The sequence below is a fragment of the Molothrus aeneus genome, chromosome 23, assembly GCF_037042795.1.
Source record: "Molothrus aeneus isolate 106 chromosome 23, BPBGC_Maene_1.0, whole genome shotgun sequence".
NCBI classification, from domain to species: domain Eukaryota; kingdom Metazoa; phylum Chordata; class Aves; order Passeriformes; family Icteridae; genus Molothrus; species Molothrus aeneus.
Genome location: NC_089668.1, coordinates 2,034,882 through 2,050,216, shown reverse-complemented (window position 1 = coordinate 2,050,216; position 15,335 = coordinate 2,034,882). Strand labels below are relative to the sequence as shown.

General features: G+C 38.1%; 1 protein-coding gene across 1 annotated transcript; it reads right to left on the bottom strand.

The window, feature by feature from the left end:
• Positions 1-816: 816 nt before the first annotated feature.
• Positions 817-14,586, bottom strand: PTP4A2 (protein tyrosine phosphatase 4A2). The gene is made up of 5 exons (XM_066564813.1): positions 14,043-14,586; positions 12,407-12,499; positions 6,136-6,266; positions 4,235-4,309; positions 817-3,468 (listed from the first exon to the last, which is right to left on the bottom strand). The coding sequence occupies exons 1-5, from the start codon at positions 14,136-14,138 to the stop codon at positions 3,360-3,362; spliced, it is 504 nt and encodes a 167-aa protein (XP_066420910.1). The 5' UTR covers positions 14,139-14,586; the 3' UTR covers positions 817-3,359.
• Between the last annotated feature and the right edge of the window lie 749 nt (positions 14,587-15,335).

Sequence of the window (15,335 nt, the reverse complement as noted above, 5' to 3'; positions counted from 1 at the left end):
ACTTCCAGTCTCCCCTCCCAGGGGTTTTATTCTCTCACAGCCAACAGGGATTAAAAAATTGTTCTGGAGTGGGAAAAATCTGATAAATGTTGGAAATCCAAAACCCCTTTGCAAGGAGGAGATTTCTCTGACGGCAGCAGAGCAAAGCTGATCATTATCAGTGAAAACCCAGGGAAAAGAAACACCTGAAATTAATTTAAATAAATTAAACAGCTCAACTTCTGTGAAAAAAAAAATCCAGGAAAAAAAAGCACCTGAAAATATTTAAATTAATTAAATAGAACAACAGCATTTCAGTGCTAAAAAAGGAGAAAATATTGATATTCAGGACCTCAAAATTCCCCTGTTTTCACCCCAAAACAATTCCGCCATTCAGGTGCTGCCAGGTCAAGCTTTGTCCAGAAAAGTTTTGGCAACAGCTCCTGGGAAAGGTCAGAGCTGTTGTTTGGGTTGCTCAAGGTAAGTTTCCACTTTATTTTTTTTAAGAGATTAAAGAATTTTTAAAGAATTTTAGAAGAATTTTAAAAATAGTTTTAAAATAATTTTTAAAGAATTTTTAAATTTTAAAAGAATTTTAAGAATAATTTTTAAAGAATTTTAAAAGAATTTGTAAAATAATTTAAAAATAATTTTAAAAGACTTTTTAAAGAGATAAAAGAAGAGAATTGTTCCTTTTTCCCTGCTAAAAAATCAGCTTTTCCCAGCAGCAACTCCAAACCACGGGGGCACGAACTCTTGGAGATAATTAAACTCAATTAAAGGTGATTATTGACCATGAATGAGCTGCAATAAATGCATCGAGAGGCAGAGGAAAAAGAGATTTTTACTGCAAGAACTTTATTGCACCAGGTTCAAGTGCTGAGCCAGGAGCTGCGCCTGGGGCACAGTGACACCCCCAGCTCCTGGGGACACCGGGACAATCTGCATTTCCCCGTCTAATTAAGGCTGGATATGATAATTAGGACATCATAAATCAAAGGGGGGAATTAGGGGAACAGGGGGAAGAATGTGAAGTTATACATGGAGCATTTAAAATTTGGTTTATTTTATTGTTCTTCAGGAGGAGTTGGGGTTTGTGTTCAGCTCAGCACCGTCCCCTCTCATCTGAATTCCAGAATTTGTCAAATTGGTTTAAAAACCACGATACCTTTGGCTAAAAATTCCTTTTTTTTTTTTTTCTCTTCGCAGAAAGGTCCGTTTTTATTGACTGCTCAGGCTCTGAGGGTGGGAGGGGAAGGCAAAGGGCAGAATTGGGATTTCAGCACCATTTCCCTCCCTCCTCAGGGCAGCACCCACCCCAAAAAACACTTCCAGCTCTCCTTGGTCCACGGAAAAATCAGAATATTCCACAGGGAGGAGTGAATTCAGCACAGCCTGGAGGCAGGGAGGGTTTGGGGAGCTCACCTGAGGGACTTTGACAAGCATTGACATTTTCTGGGTCAATTTATTAAAATCTCTGCCAAGGCTGGAATTCCTAAAATCCATTTTCTGTGTTCTGGAAAGGCTCCTGCAGGAGTTTGGGAAAAGGGGAAATCCTGAGAAAGGGAGGATGAGGAAGGGATGGGGATGAAACCTCACTTGCTGCAGGTACAACTCAAAAAAACCCAAATTTCAAAATATCCTGAGGGAACAGGGCCCAAAACCTGGAACCAAACCCATCCAAGGCTGGGTATTATGGGGAAATATATGGATATTATGGAAAAAATATGGATATTGTGGAAAATTACCCAGGAGAACGTGCAAGATCCCATCTGGGGCAGCCAAAATTAAAATTGTGTCTGGTAGAAGCAGCCTGGCCAAAACTGCTCCTTAAATCCTTCCATTTGTTCCCTGGCAGCCCCACAAAAAGATCTCCAAAAATCCAAATTTTTAGGGTGTGCTGATGAAGGGTGACAGGATTTTGGGGTGGAAATTGGGATTCTCCCTCCCAAAAACCCCAATAAAAAAGAATCAGAGGCTCAGCTGAGAAAATTCCCCCTCACACCAAGTGAGGCCTTCCCTCAAAATCCCAATTTCCTGTGCTCTGCAAGGTGGATCCAAACCCTTCTAAAACTGGGTATTATGGGGAAAAATATTGATATTATGGAAAAAAACGTGAATATTATGGAAAATTACCAGGACAAGGTACTCAAAGTAACCCCTGGGGCAACCAAAATGAAAAATGGGCCTGGCAGGAGCAGCCTGGCCAAAATTGCTCCTCAAATCCTTCCATTTGTTCCCTGGCAGCCCCACACAAAGATCTCCAAAAATCCAAATTTTTAGGGTGTGCTGACGGAGGGTGTCAGGATTTTGGGGTGGAAATTGGGATTCTCCCTCCCAAAAACCCCAATAAAAAAGAATCAGAGGCTCAGCTGAGAAAATTCCCCCTCACACCAAGTGAGGCCTTCCCTCAAAATCTCAATTTCCCGTGCTCAGCAAGGCCGGGCACGTGGACAGCAGCAAAAAAAAATTAAAATAAAAAAGCCTTTTCCATCTTTCTGACAGAGAAATTAATTTTAAACCCTTGTTTGAATCGCCCCTCGCTCGCCCAGGACGCTTTGGAACATCAGTCTTGTGTGCCAGGATGGATTTTCTGTCTCAAATTAACATTTCAGCCGAATTCTTTGGGAAAAATCAGAGTGACACACACAGAGGATCACACACACACTCCCAAAAAAACAGATTCACCACAGGGTTTAGGCAGTGAGGGTCCTGTTCAAGCCCCCCAGGAGTCAGAATTCCATGGAAAACATCCCCCAAAATCCCTGGGATGTGCCCAAAAAAGGGGCTTAAGGCTGTCAGGCTGTTCCAGGCCAGCTCCTCCTCATGTCCCTCGTTAAAAACAAAAAAAAAATTTCCTTTTTTTAAAGAGTTTAAAAAGGAATTAATATCTCAGGAATTCACATTCACATTCCTGAGATATGGGGGTGCTTTTCTCACCTCGAGAAAATCCTTTCTGCACAAGGCAATGCTCTGCTGCTTTTCCTTAGACATAAAGTTGACTTTATTTCTTTTCTTAAAAAGTTAAAAATACAGAAGGTTCAGAAACTGCTTTTCTCCTTGCAGGTTGCAGCTTAAGGAGAAAACAATCCTTCACTGAAATGTTTCTCTTAATTGGCTTTTTTATTATTATTATTATTATTATATATTTTTCTAATTTTGGGGTTTTTTTTTTCCTCTCAATCATCATCACCCTTTTTTTTTAAGGACAGAGGTTCAGGAGCATTGACTCCACCACTAATTTAATGACATTTTTTTCTTTTTTTTTCTTTTTTTTTTTGATTCCAGATTCACATTTCCAGGTGCCAAGAGTCCAGAGAAGAGCCCCCCGCTCACTTCTGCCTTCCTTTTGAGATCAACATTTTGGTTTTTGTGTTTATTTATTGAACACAGCAGTGACCGTTGGCATCTTTGAAGCGTAATCTCATCTTGGGCCGGTATTTCTCCAGATAAAGCAGCTGTTTGGAATTGAAAGCTCCCCTCCTTTTCCTAAAAAATAAAAACCACAAAAAAGGTGGATATCAATGGGGAAAAAAGCACTTTTTTGCTCACTTCAGGCAGATTAGTTTTAATTTAAATTAATATTTTAAGAATGTTTTTATATTTAATAATATTCAAAATATATTAAATAATAATTATTGAAAGCTCCCCTTCTTTTCCTAAAAAAACATAAAAAAGGTGGATATCAATGGGAAAAATCCACCTTTATGCTCACTTCAGGCAGATTGGTTTTAATTTAAATTAATTCATATTTTAAGAATGTTTTTATACTTAACAATATTCAAAATAGATGAAATAATAAATATCATTGAAAGCTCCCCTCCTTTTCCTATAAAAACACAAAAAAGGTGGATATCAATGGGAAAAATCCACCTTTATGCTCACTTCAGGCAGATTGGTTTTAATTTAAATTAATTCATATTTTAAGAATGTTTTTATACTTAACAATATTCAAAATAGATGAAGTAATATTATTGAAAGCTCCCCTCCTTTTCCTAAAAAAACACAAAAAAGGTGGAAAAATGGGAAAAAAGCACCTTTATGCTCACTTCAGGCAGATTTTCACCTCATAAAATTCAAGATATTTCAGTTTTTTCTTCACATTTAAACACAAATTTTAATGAGATATTATTTATTTTAATATAAAACTCATAAAAAACCCCAAATCTCTTCCTTTACAGGTTCAGGCAGGTCAAAAACCACAGAATAAAAGATTCCTGGGGAAGGAAAAAAAAAAAAGAGACTTTTCACTTACTGCCTTATAAACTGAACTGCATCCTCATACTTCATTCCACATTCAATGAGAGCAAGCGCGACCAGAACGGGAGCCCTGCAGGAAAAAAAAATCAATATTTAAGGGAGAAGCACAGAAATAATAAATGGAATCCTTCACATCTCATCCAATTCCTCTCCCCAAACAAGCAGCTGAAGGGTTTTTTCCCTCAGCATTTCCTATAGAAAGGTGTTTTGCCCGATGTAAAATGACTTTTTTTGGAAGGGATTCTGCTTGCAAAGGAAATAAAAATCAATAGCAGCTCTTTAGTGGTTGGGGTATGAGAATAATTCTGGGGTTTTATCTCCCTTTAACCTCATTTTCTGGTTTTTGACATCTCCTGAATGCTTTTGAGTGTGGAGTGAGCTGTGCAGACACTGAGCTATGGCTTTAGAGATATTTATGTATTTTTCTTTTTTAACTAATTCTCTCAAGGAGCAGGGAGAAGTAGAATTTTCTACTTTGGGATCTTCATTTCAGAAGTCAGTTAAGGGTAAAAAAAATGGGGTTTTAACACCCAGGAATCCCAAAATACATCGAATTTTCTCCACCCCACAATGCAAGGGGCATCTTAAGGGTGGTGTAAAGAAGAATTAAAGAGGTGCCAGAATTGGGCCAGTTCCTGTGGCTAAAATGAGAAAATTCAGGAGGAATAACCCCCACTATTACCCTGCATCTGAATAAATACAATTATTCATTCTCCAAGGGTGAATTTGATCCATTCACAACACTTTGAAATCACTGAATTCATGATTAGCACAAGTGTCCCCCAAAGTTTTTAATCAATTATGAAATGAATCAATTAATTCATGTCATGTATGAATATAATACACTGTATGCATATAATAATTTATTATTTAAATTGAAATTAGTGAATTAATACTTCAAAGCTGCATGAAGTCCCTGTTGCTTTCATGACACAAATTTGATGTTGGTTTAAATTATTTGGGAGAAAACTGAGAAGCTGGGGTTTGTTGAACACCTTCCTGCCAAATTAATGAAGCTTATTATTGCATTTATTAAATTAACTATTTAATATAATTAAATAATTAGTTGATCCACGATTAATAATTATATTATCAATATAAAAGTATTAATAATTACATTAATTTAGTATATAAATTTATCATTTAATATAATTAAATAATTCGTTTATCTACTATTAATTATTACATTAATTATATTGATTTGATATGAAATTATTGATAATTATATTAATTTAGTATATAAATTTATTATCTTATCTAATTAAATAATTATTTTATTTGCTATTATTATATTAATCATATTGATTTATTAATATAAAATTGTTAATAATTATATTAATTCTGTATTTAAATTTATTAATAAACTCAATACAAAATTACTTATTTAATTATTTTAACTAATAAATTTAATCTAATTAAATAATTAGTTGATTTACTATTAATTATTAAATTAATTATGTTGATTTGATATGAAATTATTGATAATTATATTAATTTAGTATATAAATTTATTATCTTATTTAATTAAATAATTATTTTATTTGCTATTATTATATTAATTATATCGATTTATTAATATAAAATTGTTAATAATTATATTAGTTCTGTATTTAAATTTATTAATAAACTCAATACAAAATTACTTATTTAATTATTTTAACTAATAAATTTAATCTAATTAAATAATTAGTTGACTTACTATTAATCATTAAATTAATTATATTGATTAATGACTATACAAGTGTTAATAATATAATAATTTCGTATTTAAATGTATTATTTAATACAATCAAATAATAACAATAAATACTAATACATCGAATCTTGAAAGAAATGACAATTCACTAATATTTTCATTAAATTCGTTATTATTTCAGCCAATTTCGGGGCACTGACCTTCCCAGCCCTGCCACACAGTGAACAGCCACGCAGCAGCCGGGCTCCTCCCGAAATTTGGTTTTCAAAAGGTTCAGCCAATCCTCCACGATCTGGCTGGGGGGTGGTGCTCCATCATCAAAGGGCCAGTCCTGAGGGGAAAAAATCCTTTAAACCCACAGCCTGCAGCAGGGACAGAAATCCTACATTTAGCAAAACAAACAAACAAAAAAAAAAAAGGATAATAAAGACAATTTTGGTGGTTTTTTTTTTTTTTCCTGGTGGCACAGGAGTTGGCAGGTCGATAAAATGCAACGTTAAATGTTTAACAACCATTTAATTGCACTTGGCACTGCAGCCCCAGCTGAACTCCTCTGCAATAAAGAATTTTTAAGAGAAATCCCTGCCCTTGAAATGCCATTTTATTAAAAAAAGAGGTGAAAATCAATAGGTATTTTCAGATAAACACGGGGAGAGAGAAGAACTCTGCAGAGCTCTGCTGGTGGCTGAAAATCCCATTTATGCTCCAGGCTCTGAGGGGGTGAAGCTGCTCCTAAAAATTCCCAATTCCAGAGGAGCAGCTCCCTCCAGGAATTCAGGGAGTTCCCAAACACCTGGGTGTTTTCAATTTGAAAAAAACCCCAAAAAACCCCACTTTTATGAGGAGAAAGGTGCTCAAATAATGGCAGTTTCAATTTGAAAAAAAAACCAAAAAAAACCCACTTTTATGAGGAGAAAGGTGCTCAAATAATGGCAGTTTCAATTTGAAAAAAAAAACAAAAAAAACCCACTTTTATGAGGAGAAAGGTGCTCAAATAATGGCAGTTTCAATTTGAAAAAAAAAAAAAAAAACAAACAAAACAACCCCACTTTTATGAGGAGAAAGGTGCTCAAATAATGGCAGTTTCAATTTGAAAAAAAACCCAAAAAACCCCACTTTTATGAGGAGAAAGGTGCTCAAATAATGGCAGAAATTCACATTTTTTGCTGTTGAAGGGGCAGCCCCCATTAAATCCAGGCTATATTTACTATCAATAATCAAAAATTGATATTTTTTTTGCCATGGAAGCAGCTTTCATTTTTCCTCACCCAACTTTCCTGGAATTTGTACTTCACATCTTTCCTTTCAGGCCCAAGCACAACATCCCAGAGTTTATAATTTTCTCGGATGTAGGGAGTGCTGGAGAAAGGATGTAAAGGGAATCAAAACAGTATTTAGTAATTATAAAATAGTATTTAGTGATTATAAAATAGTATTTAGTGATTATTTAACACTTTTCTTTAGGTGATTGTGATGTATTTTAGCAGCAAAACTCATGGCAGGGTCCTGGATTATTGCAGAACCAATGAAAATGGATGGAAATTGCTTTAAAAAGAGCCCTCTCCCCTCCTTAGGACTAAAATTCTCTTTCCTGGAGCACTTTAAGAAGAAGTTCTGATGAAATAAAATTCTCTAAAACCTGGAAACAGCACAAACCACCAGAGTTTTCATTCTGAGATGCACTCAGCACTTCCTGAAGAGCAAACACAGCTCAGAAATGTGCTGTTAAAAATAAAAAACGAAACCCAAAAATACCAAAATAATTTTATATGGGATTAATTCACCGAGCTTGAAGAGTGCAGAGAAATCCTTTGTTAAAGTCCTTGGAAAATTAAAAATATCTAGGACAACACGGCAAAGGGAAAGGCCACAGGAATAAAACTACAAATCAAACTTTGCTCTTTTTTCTAAGAAAAGGTTTTTAAGGGATTTTCCAGCCAATCCCACAGTGCTGCTGGGTTATTTCAGGTCTGTGGCACCCCCTGTCCCAGGAAGAGAGGGACAGACAGCAGGATGCTGCTTCTGAAAGAGGATTTTCTGTGTTTAATTGAAATTCAATCTTTTCCTTCGTATCCACACAACTCCTGGGCTGGCCTGAATCAATCCCAGCACTGATAAAACACACAGGGACAAAATAATTCCGGCATCAGGGATGGAGCTGCAACAAAGTTTTGCAGGAATTTTTTTTTTTCCCCTTGTTCTGAGCTCTGCCACCTCTGGGTTCCGGTTGGACAGGAAAATAAAAAGCAAATTCTGAGGTGCACGGTGATTAAAAACCAGGATTGCACAAAGGGGGAGAGGCAGGAAAGGGATTTATCATTTTTTGCCTTTTTTTTGGAATGGCACAACAGCTCCAGGAATGGCCACACAGGTGGTGAAGTGACAGAACTTGGAGGTGATAAAGAAGTTTTACTTCAAAAATAGAGGATTTAGGAGCCCCAAGGAATTCCAAGCAAGGAATTTCCACCTCCCTGTGCCAGCCTGGTGGTGGCTCTTGGGGGGCACAGAGGGTAAAAAAAGCTGATCCAATAAATGAAAGAGTGAGAAAAAGACAAGGAAATATCCCTTGGATCATGGAGATGAACAAAGACATCTCTGGAAGCCAAAAAGTGCCAAAAATCACCTCAGAAAAAAAAGAAAATACTGAAGATGAACAAAGCCACCTCTGGAAGCCAAAAAATGCCAAAAATCACCTCAGAAAAAAAAAGAAAATACTGAAGATGAACAAAGACATCTCTGGATGCCAAAAAGTGCCAAAAATCACCTCAGAAAAAATAAATTGAACATGAACAAAGCCAGCACAGCCTTTCTGGAAGGCAAAAAGTACCAAAAATCCCCTCAGAAAAAAGAAAATGCTGAAGATGAACAAAGCCACCACAGGCCCCTCTGGAAACCAAAAAAGTGCCAAAAATCACCTCAGAAAAAAAGAAAATACTGAAGATGAACAAAGCCACCTCTGGAAGCCAAAAAGTGCCAAAAATCACCTCAGAAAAAAGAAATTGAAGATGAACAAAGCCAGCACAGCCCCTCTGGAAGCCAAAAATCCTCAGAAAAAAAAAATAAAAAAAAAATTAAAAATTCCTGGTTTTCCTGATTTTGTGCTCCTGAATTTTTGTGCAGCCCAAGGAATTAAATCCATCCCTGCAGGGAATTGCAGCCCAGCCCCAGGAACAGCTCATTCCCTATTTTCTGCCATCTGGGAAAAAAAAACCAACTCTGGAGCCACCACATTTTACCCATGACCCAGTCCCAGGTTTGCCAAAACATTTCCATTTTCAGGGGTTTCACCACATTTTTGACCTCGGCAGTGCTAAAACAGCCATTAAATGGTGCTAAAAGAGGCGCTAACCTTGCCCCAGGCTGTGTTTTTAATGCTGAATGTTATTTTTCACAGGCAAATATTAGCTCGAAATAGCGAGGTGTTATTTTCTCAGCCGGGGGTCACTCAATCCCATTTCAGAGCAGCAAGAGGACTCTGGCTGGAAAATAAAAAGCAGGAATTCATGGGGAAAAGGAGCTGGATTTATCTCCCTTCTGGAGCAGCGTCCCGAGGCTTTTTAGGATGAAATATCTCCAAACAAAGAGATTTTGCTCTCCACACCAGGGCAGAGCTGCAGCAAATCCCATTCCCAGTTTTTGCTTTTTGGGTTTTTTTTTTTTAGCAAAGCTTCCTCAAAGAGCAGCTTTCAGCTCAAAATTGAGGTTTTAAAGCTTCCTGAGAAGCAAAAAAAAACTTGAATTATTTTAGAAATACAAACTCCAAGGCCTGGAGAAGGTGGGAATTCCATCCCATGGCTGCCCTGGGAGGAATTTCCCCTCTGGAATAGGAATTCTCTCTCCCCCAAGCCCCAGCTTAACTCAGGGCTCAGAGGGATTCCACAGCACAAATTTAATTTAATTTAATTTAATTTAATCCTCCCAGTGCCCTCTGGAAGGAGGAAAAACACAATTCCAGAGGGCAGCCCTGCAAGGAGGGACTTTTCCAACCACGTGGCTGCCTGGAACTGGAATAAAAGCTCAGCAGGGCTGGGAGCCAGGAAATCTGACTGACCTGCACGTGGAATTTTCACTGATATGCCACAAGAAAATTATCTTCTCCTCATGGAAAACTGCAGGAGTTTTTCCATGGTTTTGAGGTTTATTTTCTGCATGGAAAACTGCATGAATTCTCCTGTGGAAGCCGCAAAACCTGACTGACCTGGATGTGGAATTTGAGATTCTAGGATAAAAATCTTTTTCTCCATGGAAAAAAAAAAAATTTCTCCTCATGGAAAACTGCAGGAGTTTTCCTGTGGAAGCCAAGAAGCTTGACTGACCTGGATGCAAAATTTTCATTTATAAGCCACAATAATTTTATTTTTCCTTCATGGAAAACTGCAGGAGTTTTCCTGTGCAAGCCGCAAAACCTGACTGACCTGGATGTGGAATTTGATATTCTAGGATAAAAATCTTTTTCTCCATGGAAAAAAAAAAATTTCTCCTCATGGAAAACTGCAGGAGTTTTGCCACAAACCCTGACTGACCTGCATGTGGAATTTTCACTGATATGCCAGGATAAAAATTTTTTTCTCCTCATGGAAAACTGCATTTTTCCTGTAGAAGCCAAGAAACCTGACTGACCTGCACGTGGAATTTTCATTGATATGCCACAATAAATTTTTTTTCTCCTCATGGAAAACTGCAGGAGTTTTCCTGTGGAAGCCAAGAAACTTGGCTGACCTGGATGCAAAATTTTCATTGATATGCCACAATAATTTTATTTTTCCCTCATGGAAAACTGCAGGAGTTTTCCTGTGCAAGCCGCAAACCCTGACTGACCTGGATGTGGAATTTGATATTCCAGGATAAAAATCTTTTTCTCCATGGAAAAAAAAAATTTTCTCCTCATGGAAAACTGCAGGAGTTTTGCTACAAACCCTGACTGACCTGCATGTGGAATTTTCATTGATATGTCACAATAAATATTTTTTCTCCTCATGGATAACTGCAGGAAAATGCAGTGGAAGGTTTCTTGTGGAAGCCACAAACCCTGACTGACCTGCATGTGGAATTTTCATTGATATGTCACAATAATCTTTTTTTCCCTCATGGAAAACTGCAGGAGTTTCCCTGTGGAAGCCACAAACCCTGACTGACCTGCACGTGGAATTTTCACTGATATGCCAGGATAAAAATTTTCTTTTCCTCATGGAAAACTGCATTTTTCCTGTGGAAGCCAAGAAACCTGACTGACCTGGATGCAAAATTTTCATTTATAAGCCACAATAATTTTATTTTTCCCCTCATGGAAAACTGCAGGAGTTTTCCTGTAGCTGAGTCACGCAAAGCTGCAGGAAGGCTGAGGTGCAATTTCTGCCCTCACACCACCAGGCTGTTGTTACTCACTCCAACAAAATCAACTGATTTTATCAGTTACTCTAGTAATTCCCAAGTATTGCTTGGAAAAACACTGCTGGAAGCTCGGGGTGAGCACACACCTCTTAAAAAAACCTCCCTGGCTCAGCCAGACACCATTGCACAATGGCAATGGGAGAAAGGGCAGGAATTCCACCTGCTGAGCTCCACTCAGGGCTCAGGAAGGGATTTGGGGAGGAATTCTTCCCTCTGAGGGTGAGGAGGGGTTTTTGGGATGGATTTCCCAGAGAATTTGTAGCTGCTCCAAGAGAATTCAAGGCCAGGTTGGATTAATCTGGATATTGATCCACACCTGGCCATGGTGTGGATGAATTTTAAGGGTTTCCAACCCAAAACATTCCAGGATTCCATGGCTCCCTCCTGCCACAGAGATTTGTGGCAACTCAGGGCTCAGGAGGGGATTTTGGGAGGAATTCTTCCCTCTGAGGGTGAGGAGGGGTTTTTGGGGTGGATTTCCCAGAGAATCTGTGGCTGCCCCAGGGGTTTTTGGGGTGGATTTCCCAGAGAATCTGTGGCTGCCCCAGGGGTTTTTGGGATGGATTTCCCAGAGAATTTGTGGCTGCTCCAAGAGAATTCAAGGCCAGGTTGGATTAATCTGGATATTGATCCACACCTGGCCATGGTGTGGATGAATTTTAAGGGTTTCCAACCCAAAACATTCCAGGATTCTATGGTTCCCTCCTGCCACAGAGATTTGTGGCAATTTGTCACCCACAGGCTCAAAAGTGGCACTTTCTGTAACAGCAAGGAGAGGGAATTTTATCCAACAGCAAAGCCAAAAAATGCTGTGGGGACAGAGACAAGAAGCAAACCAAGCTTCAACCACAGGGCTGAGCACCAAATATCACCAAAATAATCCCTAAAAAAAAACCCACACAAAATATCTCAACAAATCCAAAAACCACACAAAAATCCATTGAGTTTTTTTAAACCCACCTTTACCTGGTGCTAAATTTTGGTTTTGGCCATGCTGGACCATCCCCAAGCACTGAAGGGATCCCCACAAGTTCTAGAGATGAAAATTCATATTTTTAGCCAGTTTTAAAGGCAACTCACTAGAACTTGGATTCCTTCTTTCTCGATTGGAGCTTGATCATAAGTGGCATCACAAACTCGCACCAAGGTTGTCACCCCGTACTTCTTCAGCTCCTGGAAGAGAAATGGAACACCTGAGCACTGAATAATGAAGAAATCTCTCTTTCTATCAGCTCTAAAAATCAACATTTTCCACATTTTTAGGGCACTGCGCGTGGAAGGAGCAAAGGGATAAAATTTGTGAGGAAATTCAAAAGGGACAGAAAAAATGTTTCTAAAGGGGGGAAAAATTGGAATTTTTATAAGAGGAAAATTGCAATTATAAGAGTACTAAAATAGCTGCTTAAATGCTCCATGCAGCTTCTTCTCCTCTTTAAATAGAAGCCTGGCACTGTTTGCTTCAGCCAGTGTTGACATTTGGAGGAACAGAACACACACCCCACCATGGCCCAGCTTCCTGGTAATGCACTAAAAGTAGCACCCGGTGCCAGATAAAGAACCAGAGCATCAAACAAAAGCTGCTCCAGCTCACTCTGAAGGCACACAAAAATCAGAATTTCTGCTGCTGTTTGGGGCTGAATTGCACCTCAGAATTAGCAGGAATATCCATTGCAGGGAGCGCTGAAAAAGGGAGGAAATTCTAAATAAAAATTCTCAATAATTGGGGTGTTAGAATCCTAGATTATGAGAATTTTTAAATTTCTGTGCTCAAAGGCACAGACCCACAGGGGAACACTGCACTTGACCTAAAGTCATAGAACAAACGAATTAATTTGTTCTAAAATTAATTGATAGTACTGAGATTACAAGTGTGCAATATCACAAAGTAAAAAACTTAAAGATTTTAGAATATCAAAATAAATACGAAGCAAAATAGAAGTTTTAAGGTAGGAGCAAGTTGCTCTTTACCTTCTTTTTCCTTCTTCTTCATAGATTTAAGTGATGTTTTGTAATTAGACAAGTCCACATTACAAGCTTCAAAAAATCAATTATTGAGTTAAAAGAAAACAATAATCTAAGTATCCTTTCTTAATTAGACACTGGAGTTAAACAACTCATCCTGTGAACCCAAACTTAATTTGTATTTCATTTTCTGAGGGAGGAGAAAGCTCAGCTCCAACTCTTAACTCAGCAATGGTTGACTTATTTATTAAAAATTGCTTAATTTTCTTCTTTATTTTCATTGCTAAATGAAAAAGAATATTTAGAGTCACAAAATCACAATATTTTTATAATGGGGTGGTTTGGATGGGGATCCAGTTCCACTCCTTTGGCTGGGGACACCAACTTGGCCTGGGACATTTCCAGGGATCCTCTGGGAATTCCATCCCTCCCAGGCAGGAATTCCCTGTATTTTTAACCTCAATTTTTCTGTTTGAACCCATTCTTTTTGTCCAAGGATACATTGATGGAAAGGGGGATGTGTTTGTATCCCAAAATTGAAACTCATCCAGGCTGAAAAATGCAGAAAATCACCAAAAAAAAAACCAAAAACAAACCAAACCTACCACAGTGAATTCTGCTCTCATACTGTGAGGAGAATGTGAGCAATAAAGACAAAAACCCCTTAAATTTCCTTGCAGAGGTGAGGAAGGACAGGTCAGCAGATTCCTGGCCAGGAATTTGGAGGGATTTGGGAATTTTTGGGACTCCTTACCTCGATGAACTTGCTGAGGGTTGCATTGGTCGGGTTGTGAGTGATCAGGAAACGCAGATTTTCGTAAGTAATTTCCACGGGGGCTGGACGGTTCATAATGGCAAAAAAATGGTGTGAGGGGCCAAAAAAACCAAAAAAAACAACCCAAAAATAATAATAATAAAAAAAAATCAAAATTAAAGGGGGAAAAATAAAACAAAACAAAAAATAAAATCAATGACCTTGGAAACGTTTCACAGCAGAAAACATCAAAAAGAGCACTAAGATGCCTGGGATTGATCAGAGCTTGCTTTGATGGGTTTGTTCCTCAATCTTTGCTCCTAGAAAAAGCAGGTTTGCTTCCAAATCCTCAGCTGCTGGCAGGGCTGGTGTCCTTCAGGCTCCCAAAATTCCCAGAGCAGAGCACAGGCAGGGCAGCCTGGCCTGCATGGAGGCACTGGTGAGGTGAGGGCAGGGCTTTGTCTCCACTTGGTTCTTCCCTGGGCCAGGAGAAATCCCATAAATCTGAGCCAGGTCCCGGAGTCTTGGAGGGTAAAAAAAAAAAAAAAGGAAAAAGGAAAAAAACAAAAAAAAAACAAAAAAAACCTGGGAATTTTTGTGTGGCAGCACAAAGAGGTTGGGAGCCCCCTGTGAGCTCACTTGGCAGCCAGGGTGCTGTGCTGGGCCTGGCAGAAGTCTGCCCTGACGCTCAGAATCGCCATAAATGTGCCAAGGATCCTCCACCAGAACACCTGGAACGGGGGAAAAACACAGGGAAAAGGGTTGGAGGGTGCTGGGACCACAATGATCCCCACCCCTGAGACAGTGAAATTAAAATTATCATTAAAAAACACAAATAAATGAAAGTGCGGATAGGTCTAATCATAAATATTGTGAATAAAATTAAAATTATCATTTTTTAAAAACCCAAATAAATGAAAGTCCGGATAGGTCTAATTCTAAATATTGTGAATAAATAAATTATAAATATTGTGAATAAATAAATTATAAATATTGTGAATATTCTCTTGGGATTTGTTGGTAATTCCTGCTCCTGGAATGGGGGAAAAACAGAGGGAAAAGGGTTGGAGGGTGCTGGGACCACAATGATCCCCACCCCTGAGACAGTGAAATTAAAATTATCATTAAAAAACACAAAGAAATGAAAGTGCGGATAGGTCTAATCATAAATATTGTGAATAAAATTAAAATTATCATTAAAAAAACGCAAATAAATGAAAGTCCTGAAGGGTCTAATCATAAATATTGTGAATAAAATTACCATTAAAAAAAATTGAAGTCCTGATAGATATA

Coding starts and splice junctions, on each gene's coding strand:
- PTP4A2 (XM_066564813.1), bottom strand. CDS start 14,138: ATGAACCGTCCAGCCCCCGTGGAAATTACTTACGAAAATCTGCGTTTC. Junction 12,500..14,042: donor CCCTCAGCAAGTTCATCGAG/GTAAGGAGTCCC, acceptor TTTCTCTTCCAG/GAGCTGAAGAAGTACGGGGT. Junction 6,267..12,406: donor AAGAAGGAATCCAAGTTCTA/GTGAGTTGCCTT, acceptor TTTTCCCCTCAG/GACTGGCCCTTTGATGATGG.